Genomic DNA, 17,673 nt, shown 5'->3' with positions numbered 1-17,673 from the left:
CATGTGCACCCCCTGCACCCCCTTGTTCACCCCTTACCCCCATGTGCACCCCCTTGTTCACCCCCTACCCCCCGCGCCCTCTCTTCCCCCCCGCCGCCTCCCGCTCTGCCCACGGGCGCCCCCCGGCGGCCGCAGCGGAGCCGGCAGGGGGCGTTCCCTCCCTCCCTCCCTCCCTCCCTCCCTCCCTCCCTCCCTCCTCCTCCTCCTCCTCCTCTCCCTCCCGCCCCGCTCTGTGGTGGCCGCTCCCGGCGCTGGAGGCCTCGCCTCAGGCGGGCGCGCGTCCCCTCAGCGGGGCGCTCCCGAGCCGCGCTCCTGCTGCTCCTTCTCCTTCTTTTCCTCCCCTCAGCCTCGTCCCCGCCTTCCCGCCGCCGCCTCCTTTCCCTCCCCGCTCCCTAGGGCCGGGACTCGGGACGCTGCTCGGTCGCTGCCCGTGAGGAAGAGGCGGCCTTTCCCCCCCCCCCCATTCCCTCCCCTTTTCCCTCCTCCCGCCGACCGGGACTCGCCCTGCACCGGGAGGGAGACGATCGCTGCCCGCTCCTCCTTCTCCTCCTCCTGCAGCGGGGGCCGCATCCTGCTGCCGGGGGGAGGGAATTGATGTGGAGACCCAGCGCAGCACCATGCAGCCGCCGCCGAGGAAGGTGAGGGCCCTGCCGTGGGGGGCTCTGTGTGTGTGTTGGGGGGGATAAGTGGGGCTGGAGGCTGATTTGGGGGTGCTGGTAGCGATAAGGTGTGTTTAGGGCAGAGTGGTGGGGTCTGGGGGTATAAAGGGGGGGTGATGAGGGGCTTTGAGGGAGCCGGTGGGGAGAGGGGCCGCAGGTTGGGCTGTGCTATGGTGGAGCATGGAGGGAGGTCGGGTGAGGGAAAACAAGTGTTAGGAGGGACAAGGAGGGGTGAATTGGGGGTTGTGGGGCTCGGGGAGGGTGACCCAGCAAAGGGGGAATGGCTGGGGGGGGGGTTGGAAAAGGGAAGGGGAGTCTGGTGTGGAGGGGAGCCCTGTGGGTATGGGGAAGGCTGGTGAGGAAAGAGGTGCAGGGGGGGCAATGGTCCGTGGGTTTTGGGGTACCCCCAGTACCCAGTGCTCCAGATGGAGGAGAGCAATGGCTGGGCAGGGCTGGAAGGGGGGCGATGACTGCAGAGGTGTTCAGACAGTTACGGGGTGCTGTGGGCTGTGTTCTGGGGGCTCAGCTGCATTGGGGTGCTACGGTGTGTTGATGCCAGCGGCGATGGGTCGGGTGTCTTGGCGCAGAAGGTCACGTCTGGAGTTGATGCAAGGATGCAGGGTATCCCAGCATGGCTCAGGAGCGACCAGGGGCAGCCAGAAATGGGCAACATCTGTGTGATGGGAACAATCTGCAGATGCAGCGGGGAGGCTTTTTTGTGTTCATGGGAATACAGGGTGCTTTGCTTTCTGGGGGGCTGGTGTGGGAAGGGATGTAAGAAGGAATGTAGATTTGCAATAAAGACTGTTGGCTAGTGTGGCTTCTCTGCGTGCAGGTTGTTCTCTGGGCGACTTGAGCCAGGGGTCTTGAGCTGTGTGTAAGTGCTGATCCGTGGAGATTTATTGGTTAGTTATGCAGTGGTGTGGGGAGAAAGGGAGAGCTACAGCCGGAGGAGCAGGTCTCAGGGTGGAAAAGCTGCTCTTTTACAGGCGCCGTGGAAGGGAGTTTTGTGGGTTTGAGCTTGGTACGTGTTAGATATTCTTTGCTGCCCGATTAGGGCTGTAATCATTCACAGCCTGGTTTGTCGTAGCTCGATGGGGTTGTTTTGAGATCTCGGATGTGAGACTGAGGTTTCTTGGTGAGGAGATTGCAGGGGTTTGCCGGGTGGGGAACCGTATAATAGTGACTGGGAGAGCTTGGGAAGGGAGGAAGGCTTGAGAGGGAACATAGACAGAAATCCCTTGTCATCCCCAGTAGCCCTGGCAGGCACTGCAGGGAACATCTCTCCTTGGCTCATTCCTCCCTCTCGACCTCTTGTTTTGCGGGTGGACTCTGCTTTTGTTGAACCAGTTCTTATTTCTATTTCAGTTTGCGTTTGGTGGCTTATTTATGCTACGTGTGGCATTCTTTGCCTGTATTATTCGAGATTATTTCCATTACATGGGTCATCCTGTGTGGGTTTATTTATTTTGAGTAGGGTTTTCTTTTTCATATACAGATAAAACCCCCAAATGCTGAAAGTTCATGTTAAAAATAGGCATTTTTTTTCTGCTCGAAGTCACATACATGTGATTTTTAACTATTTTGGTATCATGTGAAAAATGTGTCTTTATATAATGTTGGCTGAAGGGTGCTGGCTGCTGGGGCTTGTTTTCAGTGTTAAAATTGAGGAGGCTTTTGCTGGTTGATGAGATCTAGGGGCTTTTTGCCCTGCTACTGAAAAAGAGGGAATTTTGTGTCTTCTTCCTCTGTGAATTCTTCACCTCTTCGTGCATTACTGTAACTGTTTGGCATTTCTGTCCTCCTGAATGCATAATGTCTTCAGGTCATTTTTTAGGCTGATATATGGATTCCCTGTGATCACTAGAGGGTTTAAATGCCAAGACCTCTTGTTCTATAAAACCAACAACAAAACAACCCCCAAATTCCCTTCTAGAATCCAGTCATTCCCTATACCTGTGCCAATGGTGCTGCCAGTTATCAAGTTGGTTCTCAAAGTATTGGAACCCTAGCTTTGTGATCACAAGGTTCAAAGGGAAATGACACCAGTACTAAAAACAAAAGGTTGACCTTCTGAAGCCTTTTAGAGAGGCTCTTTTGATGTGATGCACAACCAAAATCCAACTTGGTGTTTAAGCTCTCTTTACATGATAGCAAGTGTAGGACAGTTCAATACATTTCAAAATGGGCCTGACTTGCACTGAAGTGCTAAATATGTACATTATAACGTAATTTCTCCCCCTGTGGCCTGTTTTTCCTGGTTTTGGTGGGCAAAACTTTTTAATGCACACAAGCTCCAAGGTTTTGGAATAAAATTGCACTTTTTGGTAGTGGTTGGGCCCTAAGCATGAGGTTCTTGCCATGTGCAGTGTAAGCCTGCTGGGGTGACAGCACTTCCTGAAATCAGCCTTTATGAATGTTAAACTGCGCTCTTAACTCTGTGTTTGAAATGTGCCATTTTAGAATAGGTGGAGGACACAAATTGTGTCTTTTTCTTGTTGAAATAATTTAAACTCTCCAGCCAATATATGTGGTCTGTGGTTTGTTTTGTAGGTGAAAGTTACACAGGAGCTAAAAAACATTCAGGTTGAGCAGATGACAAAACTTCAGGCCAAGCATCAGGCAGAATGTGAGCTACTTGAAGATATCAGGTAAGGTTACAGCAAATGCTACCAAAAATTCCTTTAAGGTCCAGTTTTTAGAAGAACATTGGAGTTACAAAACTCCAGGAACTGACGATGGAATTTCCTCTTTGGATTTCCTGCTTTTAGGCTGTTAAAGTTTTGACACAGCTGGAAATTATAACTGGAGCTAACACAATGCAAACCATTTTTTTCTTCTCTTCAATGGGGGAAATGGTAAAAAAAAAGCCCCTGTCACAAACAACATGCAAAAAACATTGGTCTTTTCAGCAATATTTCTCTGTAAAATAGACCCAGATTTTGATTTACCAGTTGTAAGAGGCTGCTAAAATGATGCAAATATCTTAAACCCACTAATGATTTATGTCTCCTTTTAAATGACACTTTTAAATAGATTCTATTTTTTACCATAAGAAACTCATACAAAGATATTTCCATATAGAATTTCAAACTCTGCCCAGGTGAAGATCAGTAGGGAAACATGACATAATTGTGGGGGTTTTAGTCTTCATTTTACCTAATGTGATTGCTCCTTTTGAAGATAAAAGTTTGCTTTTAGGAAAACACAGTGGTTGGGGTATTGCTTTTTATGGAAGCTTAATCATTCCATTTGGAGAATCAATTTCTAGGGTGGCTCTTCTGTCGAGTATTCAGCAGTAAGTCCTGTGCCATCCTGCTCTGTCTGGCAGTGTATAGTCCACCCATTACTTATTTAAACAAGATGCCTTGCTCTATATTTGTATATAAAATGCAAATGTGTTGCCTTTGACAGCTGCTGGGCTGTTTGTCTCACTCTCCCAGTGTGTTCTCTTCATAAATCACACTGTGGAGACTTGAACCTTCTCTCCCCTGTTTTTCTTCTGTGGGTGTTGAGACACTTTTTTGTCTGGGCAAGATCACAGCATTCATTTCCTTCGATTCAAATGAGTGGCTGCGCGGTGTTTAACTACCAAATGCTGAGTAATAAGTAACAGACTGAGCCAAGGAATTCTTTTCCCCCTGGATAGAAACTTATTTTTAGAATATCCAGATCAGGTACTGCTGTTCTAGTCCAGGTTTTATTGGCATTTCCTATTTTTCAGGCGCTTATAATCACTTCAGTCTGTTCTGCTGAAAGATGTCACAGGCGTTATTGGCCTGTGGTTACAAAGCCAGGAAAACATGTGAAAATGCCAACTGAAAAATAGTTTTCTTTCATGTAATTTAATTTTTCTACAGTTAATTTATAAATTTGGATATTATGGATTAAGAAACTGGGTTAATATATTTAATTCACTACCAGAGTCACTAAATGTGCATAGTCTGTCCAGCAGTCTTGCTGCAAGCAATCTGCCTTTGCAGAATCGCTGCCTGGATTTACAGATTAAACGTTCCTTAAACATGGAATGATGTGATAGGACAGCTCTGTTGTGTCAATGATTTATTCAAATATCAGATAACAGAATAAGAGAGAACAAGAGAATTTTTGCTTAAAATTAATGCAAACTTGCTTTGTGATGCAGAGGCCTTTTAATTGCATCTTGCTGGGAAGGGGGAGCTGGGCTTTGAGGACTTGGTGGTGTTGGTGCTGCTCTGGCTGGTGTGTGACACTCGTGTGAAACGCTGGGTGTCAATCTCATCATCCCATTACTGGTGTGTTTATGACTGTATTCAGAATATGCAGCCACCGAGATTGCGGAATGTTCCAGAAAGCAATGCTCCCTGGAACCACACACAGGATCTTTTTGTCTCTGGAACAGAGAATGATTTTTATGGAAAGCACCCTGCTGTTATCCCAAAGTATTAAATTCTAACTGAAAACTGTTTGTTTATCAAGGCTTGGGAGAGTTTGGGTCCTTTCATAACACTGTTGGAGCTTTTGGGCACTGCAGGAATAGGACTTCGTACTCTTTGAGTTGTACTGCTCTGAATTCTACAAACTCAACTGTTGCAGTGGCAACAGGGAAGTCTGAATACGTGGCTTGCAAGCTAGTGATTAAGAATGCATTTAAAATTCACATTTAAAAATGGTAGATAATTAAAACAATCTCTGTATTTATTAGCATGTAAATGCAAGCATTCAAATCACACAGACAATCCTTAAACCATATGATTTAAAACTCTTAATTACATTTTTTCTATCATTTTAGTTCAGTTTTGTATACAATGAAAAAGAAAGGACGCAAGGCAAAGATCAGAAAGTTCTCTTATGAATCCTAGAACACAACCATTGTGTAGTGTATTAGCAGATGATTTTTGGCAGCCCCCCAGATCATAAGCATACTTGCCATTCCAGTAGCTTTGATATCTTTATGCAAAACTGAGCACTGCTTTAAATGTTTGTAGTTTGAAGGCTTAAACTATGTCATTTGGAGAGGATGAAGACTCAACTACTGTTTATTCCAAACAGGATTCTTCTTGGTCAGGATTGTGGCTTATCATAGAAGGCCCATCTTTATAGGTGTAACTACCTTTTCTTCAGCCCCTTTGCAGATATTTCATAGCCTTCAGGGCTGCACATAACCAAACCCACCCTGTTTATTTAAAATATGTCATCTTTTTGAGTGATAATGCAGTGTTTTGTATGCAAGGGTGTAGATTTGACAGGCTGAGAAAGTTGGGGCTGTTGAGCCTGGAGAAGAGAAGCTGCGTGGAGACCTCAGAGCAGCTTCCAGTGTCTGAAGGGGGCTACAAGGATGGTGGAGAGGGACTCTTCATCAGGGACTGGAGTGATAGGACAAGGGGTGATGGGTTCAAACTGAAACTGGAATATTTAGGTTAGATACAAGGAAGAAGTGCTTTACTGTGAGGATGGTGAGGCACTGGCACAGTTTGCCCAAAGAAGTGGTAAATGCCTGTCAGTATTCTAGGCCAGGCTGGACATAGCCTTCAGCAACATGTTCTAGGGTGAGGTGTCCCTGCCCATGGCAGGAGTTTGGAACTAGATGATCTTAATGTCTTTTCCAACCCAAACCAGTCTGTGATTCTATGATGTAGGTCCTGGAGGCTGGGAAGAAAAGGCAACATATTTTGCTTGTGGAAAGCATACCTGGAACTTGACACAGCTGTGTGCTGGTTGAGTGGAAAGCTTTAGTGGGAGTTGGACAACTTTTGACACAGCACAGTATCTATTTAAAAAGAAAAATAAATATCCATCTCAGTCTTAACAAACTCCGTTGTGTTTCTCTTTGTGGAAGCTCAGTAGCTGTAACACTGAATTATCTTTTCATGACTTGACAAGACTATAATACAAAATGTGTTTTGAAATGTGTTAGCAAATCGGTTTAAAAATACATCTCTGTCTTTAGGATCTTGATTTGGCTTTTGGTGTTACATTGCTTCAGACTTAGTGACTGGGGAATTTGTGGAACAAGTGATTCAGGATCCTTTTAGGCTCATTGGCTCCATTTTAGGCATGACATATGTTTATCTTCTGGAGCTTACTGAAGCTCCCATCCCCTTTCATGTGGTAGATATGTGCTGGCATTGCTATAACAAGGTTGTCTTTCTGCAACTGTGCTGCAAAAGGAGGTTTTTTTCCCCCCTTGAAAGGTAAATGTAGGATTTAGTGCTGTCAACCAGAAATCCTTCCAAGTTTCTCTATGCCTAGAAGTTACTACTTCACTCTCCACACCTGCCTGCTTTTAGGCAGCAAGTTAATTCAGTATATTTCTTTTCCAGGGGCAAACTGTGTTCTGAATAGATGAATTTAACAGAGGTGTTGGCATTTTTCATAGGTTTTCTTTTGGTTTTAAAGATTACTTTGTTTGGTGGTAGTAAATAAGTCACACATAGTAGTCTGAAGTTGCCCATAGTTTGCTGGGACATTGGCATGCTTTCCTTTTGGGTGTGTGCATGCGTCTGCAAAAGTGTAAAGCAGGTAGTCCATATTTTAAAGCTGTATAATCCATATTTTAATTCAATTTGGTATTTCTGTAGTGTATTTATATCTATTATATGCTGTAGACTTTAGAAACTTGCTAGGTGATAGTTGCTTTACCTTGAAGGGTATCTCAAGGTCTGTTTTGTGTGCCTTTACAGTTTTTGCTAAATTTAGATTAGATCTTAGGCAGAAGCTCTTCCCTGTGAGGGTGCTGAGGCACTGGCCCAGGGTGCCCAGAGAAGCTGTGGCTGCCCCATCCCTGGCAGTGTTCAAGGCCAGGTTGGACACAGGGGCTTGGAGCAAGCTGCTCCAGTGGAAGGTGTCCCTGCCTGTGGCAGGGGTTGGAGCTGGAGGAGCTTTAAGGACCCTTCCAACCCAAACCAGTCTGTGAATCTGTGAAAATGACTTTCTAAAAGCTTGCTTGCTTTCATGCTTTGCCAGAGAGAGTGAGGGTGTAGTTTAATCTGTTCTGAAGCCTGGATTGCTGCTGAAGGGGCAGCTTTGCTTGCCAACTATTTCTCCTGTCTCCTGCAGCAGCACAAGGATGGGTGAGCCATGTGGATTAGGGAGCTCATCCACCTGAAGTCAAACCTTTCCTGACTTCTCTCCCCAAAAGGGGTATTCTCTGGATAAATCTGTTCCAGCTTCCTGTCTGGCTGCACAAGTGCTGCTGCTACTATGAGGAAGAGTACATGAGGAAGGAGAGGGAAAGCAATGTTGCACAGTAGTTTTGAAGTCACTGTGTAACCACAGCCTCCTGCTCCCAATTCTTGCTGCTGCTTTGGGAACTACACAGCTGGAAAGGCCTCTTTATTTGAGTCTTGACTATTTTTTGCTGTCTGGATGTGTTGATCCTACATTGCTTCGTTATTTTAAGTCTGTTGACTGTGTAGTGTGTTGAAAATAGATGTAAAGATTCTGTGATTTCTGGCTAAGATGGAGCAGCAGTACAGTCCTTGCATTTGCTGGGTCCTGAATTTAACTTTTCAACATTCAACAAAATTAAGAGTGGAAAAGGAATTGGCAAAATCATAAGCTCCTCATCTTTGTGTGCTCCTGGTCTGGATGCATCAGAACATCTCCGTGGCCTCCTCTGGACTCACTCCAACAGCTCCACGTCCCTCTTGTGCTGCTGCCCCAGAACTGGATCAGGGCTGCAGGGGGGGTCTCCCCAGAGCACAGCAGAGGGGCAGGATCCCCTCCCTGAGCTGCTGCTCACGCTCTGGGGGTGCACCCAGCACACAGGGGGGGTTCTGGGCTCAAGCGCTCACTGAAGCCGGGTCATGGGGAGCTTCTCCTCACCCAACACCCCTTCTCAGGGCTGCTCCATCCAGTCTCTGCACAGCCTGTGTTTTCCATCCTCCATCCTCTGATGATTGCTTCTTCCTGCTGATTTGTCAACCTATCTTTTTCGTTTTCCTCCCAGACACTGAATCTCTTCCTTGATCCTTTCTTGATCCAGTTCTTTGTGAACTTTAATTCTTTGGCATCACCTCTGTTTCCAAGGTGTTTTTGTATATCAGCTAGGGCTGTTAAGCCTCAGTTTGTTTTCTAAGTGGAGAGAACTTCTTGGGTCTTCCTTAACAATCGGAGCCCTCTCTGGTCTCAGATGCTATTTCGCTGTCAGCTGGGCTGTCACTTCCCTCTGCTCAGCTGAGACATAGCAGGATAGATGTGAAGTGTGTGGGTAAGGGAACAAGGAATTTACTGGGTATTTGGGTTTATGTGCTCAGGCTGAGGACAAAGTACTTCTTCGACGTCTCTAACTTGATGTCTCATTCCTGTCATAACAAGCCTGAATGAACAGTACAGATAAGGAAAAAGAAGTATGAATGAATATATATCTGAAGATAGCTGGTTGCTGCTAGTTTTAACATGTCATTTTATGCATTGAGTTATGCTCTACTTAATAGTAAGCTTTTGGTATGAATAAACTTTGTACTCTCACTGATGATGTTGATAGGTTCGTGATGAGGTTTACAGCAACTCTGGCTGTGAGTCAGGCTACTGAAGTAGAAACTAACTGCAGTTCCAGTTTTAAATACAGCAAATCTAATAGGGCAGCTACAACACAGATCACTTAACAGGTAATTGTATTAGGGAATAGTCTCGTCACAGTATGGATAGTGCTGCAGGAGGATCAGTAACTGAGAAAGAAAACTTTAGAAGAACATTTATGTAGATGGGTATATACCTGTATATATTAAGGTGCTGAAAATTGAGGAGAAAGCTTTACTTTTCCTGCCCTGAGGCAAAGTGGTGGTGAGGAGTTTCCCTTTCTTCCTGTTCTTCCTCCAGCTGCAGGGAATGCAGATTGTTTGGATGTTCTTGAACCCTGTACTGAGCTCCAGAGCATGTTTGCCTCGGGCTGGTATCAGACAGGGCCCTATTTTTCATGAGACCAGGTTGCTCCAAGCCTGGTCCAACATGGCCTTAAACACTGCCAGGGATGGGGCAGCCGCAGCTTCTATTATCCTTTATACTGCTCAGAAGCTTGTCCTTCATCGCCACCGTTCCTTTTTCCTTCAAGGTCATTCAATCCATTCACAGATGCAGTGCTTGCCTCTGGTGTTGGTGGCTTTATTTCAGTAGGAGCAGAGGGATTTTTCTGTGCTTCCAGCTTCTGAAACCTTCAACCTGCCAAAGTGGAAAACAGACTTAGGGAAACCAATGGAAACTTATGTACAATGTTGTTTGAGTCAGGCTTGAAGAGGATGTCTTTGTACAAGCAGTGGATCTAAAAGCTTAATTTTTTACATTAAAGCTTGCCATTTTCTTAGGAATTTATGCTATTTCTTCCCTCTTGGCTTGTTCTTTCTCACTACTAGTGAGTATTGTGAGTTCCTTCTTTATCCCCCCTCCAAGGCTCAGTTCAATAGCTGAGCACAGAGCATAACTCTTTGCTAGAACACTGAATATGTAGAAATCTCAGAACTTTGGAGAGAACTCAGTGGTGTTACTCTGAATAATATTCCATATAAAGCTACCACAGGCTCTGTGGTCTGGGCACGTTACCTATAATTAAGCAGCGCTTTAATGAGATGCTCACATTCTTGATGGAATTAAAATCTGGGGATGTTTTGACTGGAACTGTTTGAGGGAAGCTTGGAATGTACCTAAAAAAACTGCTGCTACTGGGTGTGGAAGTCCAAGTTTTGAGCAGAAAAACCCAGGTTTCAGTATAAACACAGCCCCAGTGTAATGCTTCAGGCGTGTCTTGGCACAGGGACATTGAGAAATGGGCCACACTCCTTCAGTATTTGTTTTATCCCTGACATATAAAATGCAATACATCTTCTGTTTCACTATTTCCAAGTAGCTTTACAGAGTCGGGTGAACTGATGAAGGGCAAATCATCAAAAGATGATTGTTCTGAGGTTTTATAATAGTGTAAAACCCCCCCAACAAACCATTTCTCACATCAGAAAGAAACTGAATTTCTTCTCTCCATTTTAGCTTCAAGGTTTGCATTTGAATGAGCTTTTGTTTATTAAAGCATTTCCAGCACATGCCATGGAAGTCTGATTTCTTTAAGGACTTGTGCTTTTTTTAGGAGCTTTCAGGAGAATTCAGGCTTCTTACATTAGCTGTGAGCACTGTGCTGTGGTGTGCATTTGTCGTGGAAGACAGGAAAAGGAGGATTCTGGTTTGAAGTACAACACACACTTTCTTTGCCAAAAGTTGCATTTTCAGTGTTGCCTCTACTCCCTTTTTAAGAATGAATTCTTTAGCTGCAGAGAGCTGTGTGGGGTTTTATTTCTTTCTGATTCTGTTTTCTGAGTCCTGTGTCCAGCTCTGGGGCCCCAAACACAAGAGGGACGTGGAGCTGTTGGAGTGAGTCCAGAGGAGGCCATGGAGATGCTGTGAGGGCTGGAGCAGCTCTGCTCTGGAGCCAGGCTGAGAGAGCTGGGCTGGGTCAGCCTGGAGAAGAGAAGGCTCCTGAAGGGTAGACCTTAGAGCAGCTCCAGCACCTAAAGGGGCTGCAGGAAAGCTGGAGAGGGGCTTTGGCCAAGGGCCTGTAGGGCCAGGCCAAGGGGAATGGCTTGAACCTGCCAGAGGGGAGACTGAGATGAGCTCTTAGGCAGAAGCTCTTCCCTGTGAGGGTGCTGAGGCACTGGCCCAGGGCGCCCAGAGAAGCTGTGGCTGCCCCATCCCTGGCAGTGTTGAAGGCCAGGTTGGACACAGGGGCTTGGAGCAACCTCCTCTGCTCTAGTGGAAGGTGTCCCTGCCTGTGGCAGGGGTTGGAGCTGGAAGAGCTTTAAGGTCCCTTAAACCCAAACACTCTTCTTATTCTATGACTATCCAAGTATGGCCTTTCCTGGAGCTAAGTATAATTTTTCACCACAGTGTTACTTGGCAGAGCTCTGGAAAACCAGTAGTTGGAATGCAGTCCTATAAAGTTGCCTTTGTTACAGATTTTTATGGTGACAAATGCTAGGTGTAGCAGACAACCAATCAAGTGAGGTTTGGATATCAGAACACATGGCATAGGCTTATTTTAAAGGAACAAAAAGCTTTTCCTTTGATCTGCTTGATCAAACCCAAGCCTGATCCTGTAGGAAAGGAGTTCCCTCGGAGGTGCTAAGTATTTATAATCCCATACTCTTACTTCCAAAACCCCATATGTCAGGGGAATTGAAGGTCTTCAGGCCATCTCACAAATGTCATGATAAGCTGTATTGGAAAGAGGAAGAGAATTCTTATCGTTCCAGACACAATCAGTGTAGCCTGGCTTAACTTCCTATGTTGCTGTGTTGTATTTGTTTCATCTTGTTTGGTAGGGAAACGGTTTAGTTTGAAGGTTTTGCATCCTTTGCCAGTAGTGGTTTTACCATCTTCTGCAGACGGTACTGTCAGCATTTTCAGTGTAACCTACACAAAGTATTGCAAGCAATATCTGCTGTGGCCTGGGAAGGGAAGGCTATTGATAGAGGGCACTCTGCCTTTTTCATCAGGCTTCAGGACAGAAGATGTTTTTCCCCCTCCTCTGTGTGCCAGCCTTGTCTTTCCTCTGGAGGTTTAGACATTCTCAGGTGAACATGCAGTTTCCCGTGACCCGGCTTCAGTGAGTGCTTGAGCCCAGAACCCCCCCGTGTGCTGGGTGCCCCCCCAGAGTGTGAGCAGCAGCTCAGGGAGGGGATCCTGCCCCTCTGCTGTGCTCTGGGGAGACCCCCCCTGCAGCCCTGATCCAGCTCTGGGGCAGCAGCACAAGAGGGACGTGGAGCTGTTGGAGGGAGGCCAGAGGAGGCCATGGAGATGCTGTGAGGGCTGGAGCAGCTCTGCTCTGGAGCCAGGCTGAGAGAGCTGGGCTGGGTCAGCCTGGAGAAGAGAAGGCTCCTGAAGGGGAGACCTTAGAGCAGCTCCAGTGCCTAAAGGGGCTGTAGGAAACCCAGAGAGAGGCCTGGGACAAGGGCCTGTAGGGCCAGGCCAAGGGGAACGGCTTTAACCTGACAAGAGGGGAGACTGAGATGAGCTCTTAGGCAGAAGCTCTTCCCTGTGAGGGTGCTGAGGCGCTGGCCCAGGGTGCCCAGAGAAGCTGTGGCTGCCCCATCCCTGGCAGTGTTCAAGGGCAGGCTGGACACAGGGGCTTGGAGCAAGCTGCTCCAGTGGAAGGGGTCCCTGCCCATGGCAGGGGTTGGAGCTGAAGGAGCTTTAAGGTCCCTTCCAACCCAAATCAGTCTGGGATTTTATGAGTCTCTGTTCCTCTGCTAGTGAAGCTGATTCTGTTTTAGTCTGGTTCATGGTCCATTACATTCTGTCTTGCGGGCACACATTCTCAGCTCTTGCCTCTGCAAGGAGGGTGTGGTGGATAGCAGGAGACAGTATTACACCACCAGACCAGGTTTCACTGAAGTGTTTTTGACCGTGTGTCAAGCTGGCTCAGAATAAGTTCCATTTATGCCATGCTGAAAATACCCTCTGGCATGCTGTGAACACTGAGTGTTGGCAATGCTGATGTTTGTGCCACAGAACTGGAGTTAAATCAGGAAGTAAAAACTTGTCTGTGGTCCCTCATGCGAGTGGTGTCACAGGCTGGTGTTTCTAAGGCATAATAATCTGAAAGAAGATGCTGTTCTTCATAGAAGATGATGTGACGTGGAGAATATGATGGTTGTTGTTGTATCAAGTGGTTTTCATATTTTTACTTTAATGTTATAATTGAGACCTGTGTGTATTTTGCATCTCATAAAGGTCACTTGAACCTCATACAGAATCAGAATCCCAGACTGGTTAGGGTTGGAAGGGACCTTAAAGCTCATTCAGCTCCAACCCCTGCCACAGGCAGGGACACCTTCCACTGGAGCAGCTTGCTCGAAGCCCCTGTGTCCAACCTGGCCTTGAACACTGCCAGGGATGGGGCAGCCACAGCTTCTCTGGGCACCCTGGGCCAGCGCCTCAGCATCCTCACAGGGAAGAGCTTCTGCCTAAGAGCTCATCTCAGTCTCCCCTCTGGCAGGTTAAAGCCATTCCCCCTTGTCCTCTCACTATTTGCTCTTACAAAAGGTATCTTCAGAAACACAATGTATGTTAGAGACCTGTTTGGCCGGTCCTCTGATGGTGTATTGTGCACAGTTCCTTTTAATATCCAACTTTCTGAGTTCAGGTCAAGACTGGCTTCATGGTCAACAGCTGATGACTGGTCTCATCTCTCCTTAGGAGACCTTGAGAAGTTTGTGCCTTTTCAATGCTAGCAACTGAGAAGTTTGTCCTGACAAATGAGGAACATCAGCAGATCATAGTTCATGTAGATACTCTTTGTAGGGGAGGCGGGGGTAAAACGGGGTTTAGGTGGGATTTATAGAGGCCAGTGTAGTGTGGTTATCCGGTCTGCAGAGACCTGTGTTACTGTATTGATCGTTGGGATCAGTTTCTCCTGCTCCTAGTAGACTCTTAACCTGGCTGTTACCTTCTATTACAGCTGGTGATTTTCATTTTATGATCTGTGCCCATCTTATTGAGATGAGCTCTTAGGCAGAAGCTGTTCCCTGTGAGGGTGCTGAGGCGCTGGCCCAGGGTGCCCAGAGAAGCTGTGGCTGCCCCATCCCTGGCAGCGTTCAAGGCCAGGTTGGACACAGGGGCTTGGAGCAAGCTGCTCCAGTGGAAGGTGTCCCTGCCTGTGGCAGGGGTTGGAGCTGAATGAGCTTTAAAGTCCCTTCCAACCCAACCCAGTATACTTTTATCTTCTAAAGTCAATGAGCTTGTTGAATCTTCTTAGGCATTTACTTCATTAGGAAAGAATGCAAAACAAGGGGGTTCTGCATTTATATATTTAAAAAAAAGGCAAAGCCTAATCAGCCCATAGTCATTCCAGTCAAGTACTTGCAGTAAGCAGAAGTGGTGTGTAATAGCTGAATGTGGTGCTGTGCTCTTTGGGTATTTTTTATTGTAGCCTTTAAAATTTTAATAACTTTTTTCCAGAACACATTATTGGAACCTGTTAAGTTAATGGCTTTTTATTGGATTCATGTTTGTAAGTGGTTGTGTTTCTGTCTGAAATAAACAGAGATTTTCCGATCAATAGTTGAGGAATGAGAGGAAAAGTAACTAAAACCTAATATATTGAATTGTAATTTTCCCTTTTGTCAGCATGTAGATTCTATTCTGTTTTTAAACTTGTTCTTAATGTTCAGAGATGTTCCTTGTCACAGTCTATTGAGTTACCTGAAGTGTTCCATTCTTCATGCTTCTGAGAACATGGTCAAAACCCATCTCCAGTGGCTTCAAGCAGGTTATTCACCCACATCTCTGTCCTCATGTGCTTCCTCCAACGACCTCTGTTTATGAGAGGGACAAAACATGTCGGTGCCTGGTTTGATGAGAGGAGCTCAGCCATTTGTGAGGTTTTAAAGATTTATGGTGGTAAAGCCACTAAATATAATTATTTAGAATCATAGGATCTTGGAATGGTTTGTGTTGGAAGGGACATTAAAGCTCCTCCAGCTCCAACCCCTGCCACAGGCAGGGACACCTTCCACTGGAGCAGCTTGCTCCAAGCCCCTGTGTCCAACCTGGCCTTGAGCACTGCCAGGGATGGGGCAGCCACAGCTTCTCTGGGCACCCTGGGCCAGCACCTCAGCACCCTCACAGGGAAGAGCTTCTGCCTTATCTCCAAACTGAACTTCCCCAGTTTCAGTTTGAACCCATCACCCCTTGTCCTGTCGCTCCAGTCCCTGATGAAGAGTCCCTCCCCAGCATCCTTGTAGCCCCCTTCAGACACTGGAAGCTGCTCTGAGGTCTCCACGCAGCTTCTCTTCTCCTGGCTCAACAGCCCCAATGTTCTCAGCCTGGCTCCGTACAGGAGCTGCTCCAGCCCCTGCTCATGCTTGTGGCCTCCTCTGGACTTGCTCCAACAGCTCCATGTCCTTTTTATGTTGAGGACACCAAAACTGCACACAGTGCTGCAAGTGGGGTCTCAGGAGAGCGCAATATAGAGCAGGATCACCTCCATACAATATTGAGCATAAGGAAGTTAGGTTTTGGCCTCTGCTATATTCTGTTTGTGTATTTAGAGGGAAGGACTAAAAGGGAGAAGGTAAAGAACCAAACAAGCCACATTTTTTCTTGAGGGTATGATACTCTAAGCTGGTCTTAGATCAAAAGTGCTTTTAAAGATTTTTGAATAGAAGAAGAAATTAATTTGTGCATTTCGTGAGACATTCCTGGGGAATATTTTGGAAGGCTGGAAATTTGAAGAATTACTTGGAATTACTTTCCAAGGGTAGAAAAGGCAGAAGAACTGTGGTTGGAATTCAGAGTTTGAGAATGACAGAGATGAGGGCCTGAATGTTTTATTAAATAAAATAAAATGGACCCAAATGCCCAAATATTTTTCAGACTTTTAACAACATAGTGAAATAGTTGTTTTTGTATTTGTGAATTCCTACCTTGAAACATCACCATGTGTTGAATTTCTGTTCATGTTTGATATAAAATCAAAGTTTGTCTATCCTAAAACCAGGCAGAGAAAGAGAAGTTGTGCTGGAATGACTTGGGGCTGTTCACCCTGGGGAAGAGAAGCTGTGTGGAGACCTCAGAGCAGCATCCAGTGTCTGAAGGGGGCCTACAAGGATGCTGGAGAGGAACTCTTCATCAGGGACTGAAGTGACAGGACAAGGGGTAACGGGTTCAAACTGAAACAGGGGAAGTTCAGGTTGGAGATAAGGCAGAAGCTCTTCCCTGTGAGGGTGCTGAGGCGCTGGCCCAGGGTGCCCAGAGAAGCTGTGGCTGCCCCATCCCTGGCAGTGTTCAAGGCCAGGTTGGACACAGGGGCTTGGAGCAAGCTGCTCCAGTGGAAGGTGTCCCTGCCTGTGGCAGGGGCTTGGAATTGGATGCACTTTTAAGGTCCCTTCCAACCCAAACCAGTCTGAGATTCTACGACGTGTGACTTAACCATAATCTTTATAAAAGCAACAATAAGCAGAATGAGGGTGTGTTGAGTTGCAGCAGCTGTTTTTCATACCAGTGGTGTCTCCCCAGCCTGGTTTTAGTCTGTCTTATTTCTATCTGTACTTTGCTCCCTTCCAGCTGTGTTGCTACTTGTGAGAAAGGGGTGTTGATGGCAGCAGCTTTACACCTTGTTGTAATGTGCTTGGTTCTTAGAAAGTTTTCTTTCATGTTCATTGATTTTGTGTGATTGTTTCTATCTCTGTGAGATCTAAGCTGCCTAAAAGAAAAGGACAAGTAAATATAGCTGCTTAGTAACACCTAACTAGAAACAGATCCTGCTTTTGAAGTTCATCTTCTCCTTCTTGCCCTGTTCTCATCACTGTTAGTCCACAGAATTGTGTGAGAGGTGCAGGGCACAAGTGTTCATATTTTCCACATAGGATCTGCTACAGTATTTCCATGTTTGTATGGGTGTGGGAATGCTGGAGAGGAACTCTTCATCAGGGACTGTATTGATAGGACAAGGGGCGATGGGTTCAAACTGAAACAGAGGAAGTTCGGGTTGGAGATAAGGAAGAAGCTCTTTACTGTGAGGGTGGTGAGGCGCTGGCCCAGGGTGCCCAGAGAAGCTGTGGCTGCCCCATCCCTGGCAGTGTTCAAGGCCAGGTTGGACACAGGGGCTTGGAGCAAGCTGCTCTAGTGGAAGGGGTCCCTGCCCGTGGCAGGGGGTTGGGACTGGCTGATCTTCAAAGCCCTTTCCTACCCAAACCATTCCATGATTCTATGATTTGAAGCTCAGGCTTTTCTGCTGGGGAGGAGAACATAATCTTTTTTATTGCATGAGTCTTTCATCTGTAAGCTTGCAGAATTTTGAGAACAGTATCCAAAGATTGGTTAAAGTTGATGTTTAACCTACCTGTGGCAGGAGCGAAGTGACTTCACTATTTCCAACACAGGGGAATTAAATCCTCTATTGTCTGTTGCTCTGTAGTCACTACTGGGCTTTAGGCACTCAAGAAATAGTATAAAATCTACCTAAAGAGCCTGAGCATCATCTAGTGTGTGGCTGAAGCCTGATCAAAGTGTTCTTTAATTCTTTCTTCTGCATGTGATTCCTGTTTGT

General features: G+C 46.3%; 1 protein-coding gene across 1 annotated transcript in view; it reads left to right on the top strand.

The window, feature by feature from the left end:
• Positions 1-617: 617 nt before the first annotated feature.
• Positions 618-17,673, top strand: part of FCHSD2 (FCH and double SH3 domains 2) — a gene marked incomplete at both ends in the record, with an annotated part of 151,388 nt that continues 134,332 nt past the window's right edge. The window contains 2 exons of the mRNA XM_080613456.1: positions 618-638; positions 3,213-3,310. Coding sequence (XP_080469582.1) covers positions 618-638; positions 3,213-3,310 — 119 coding nt within the window. The remainder of the gene's footprint in view (positions 639-3,212; positions 3,311-17,673) is intronic.

Source organism: Psittacula echo (assembly GCF_963264785.1).
Source record: "Psittacula echo genome assembly, chromosome: 3".
Classification (NCBI taxonomy): domain Eukaryota; kingdom Metazoa; phylum Chordata; class Aves; order Psittaciformes; family Psittacidae; genus Psittacula; species Psittacula echo.
The sequence above is the reverse complement of the archived record's forward strand: the minus strand, read 5'-3'. Positions and strand labels throughout refer to the sequence as shown.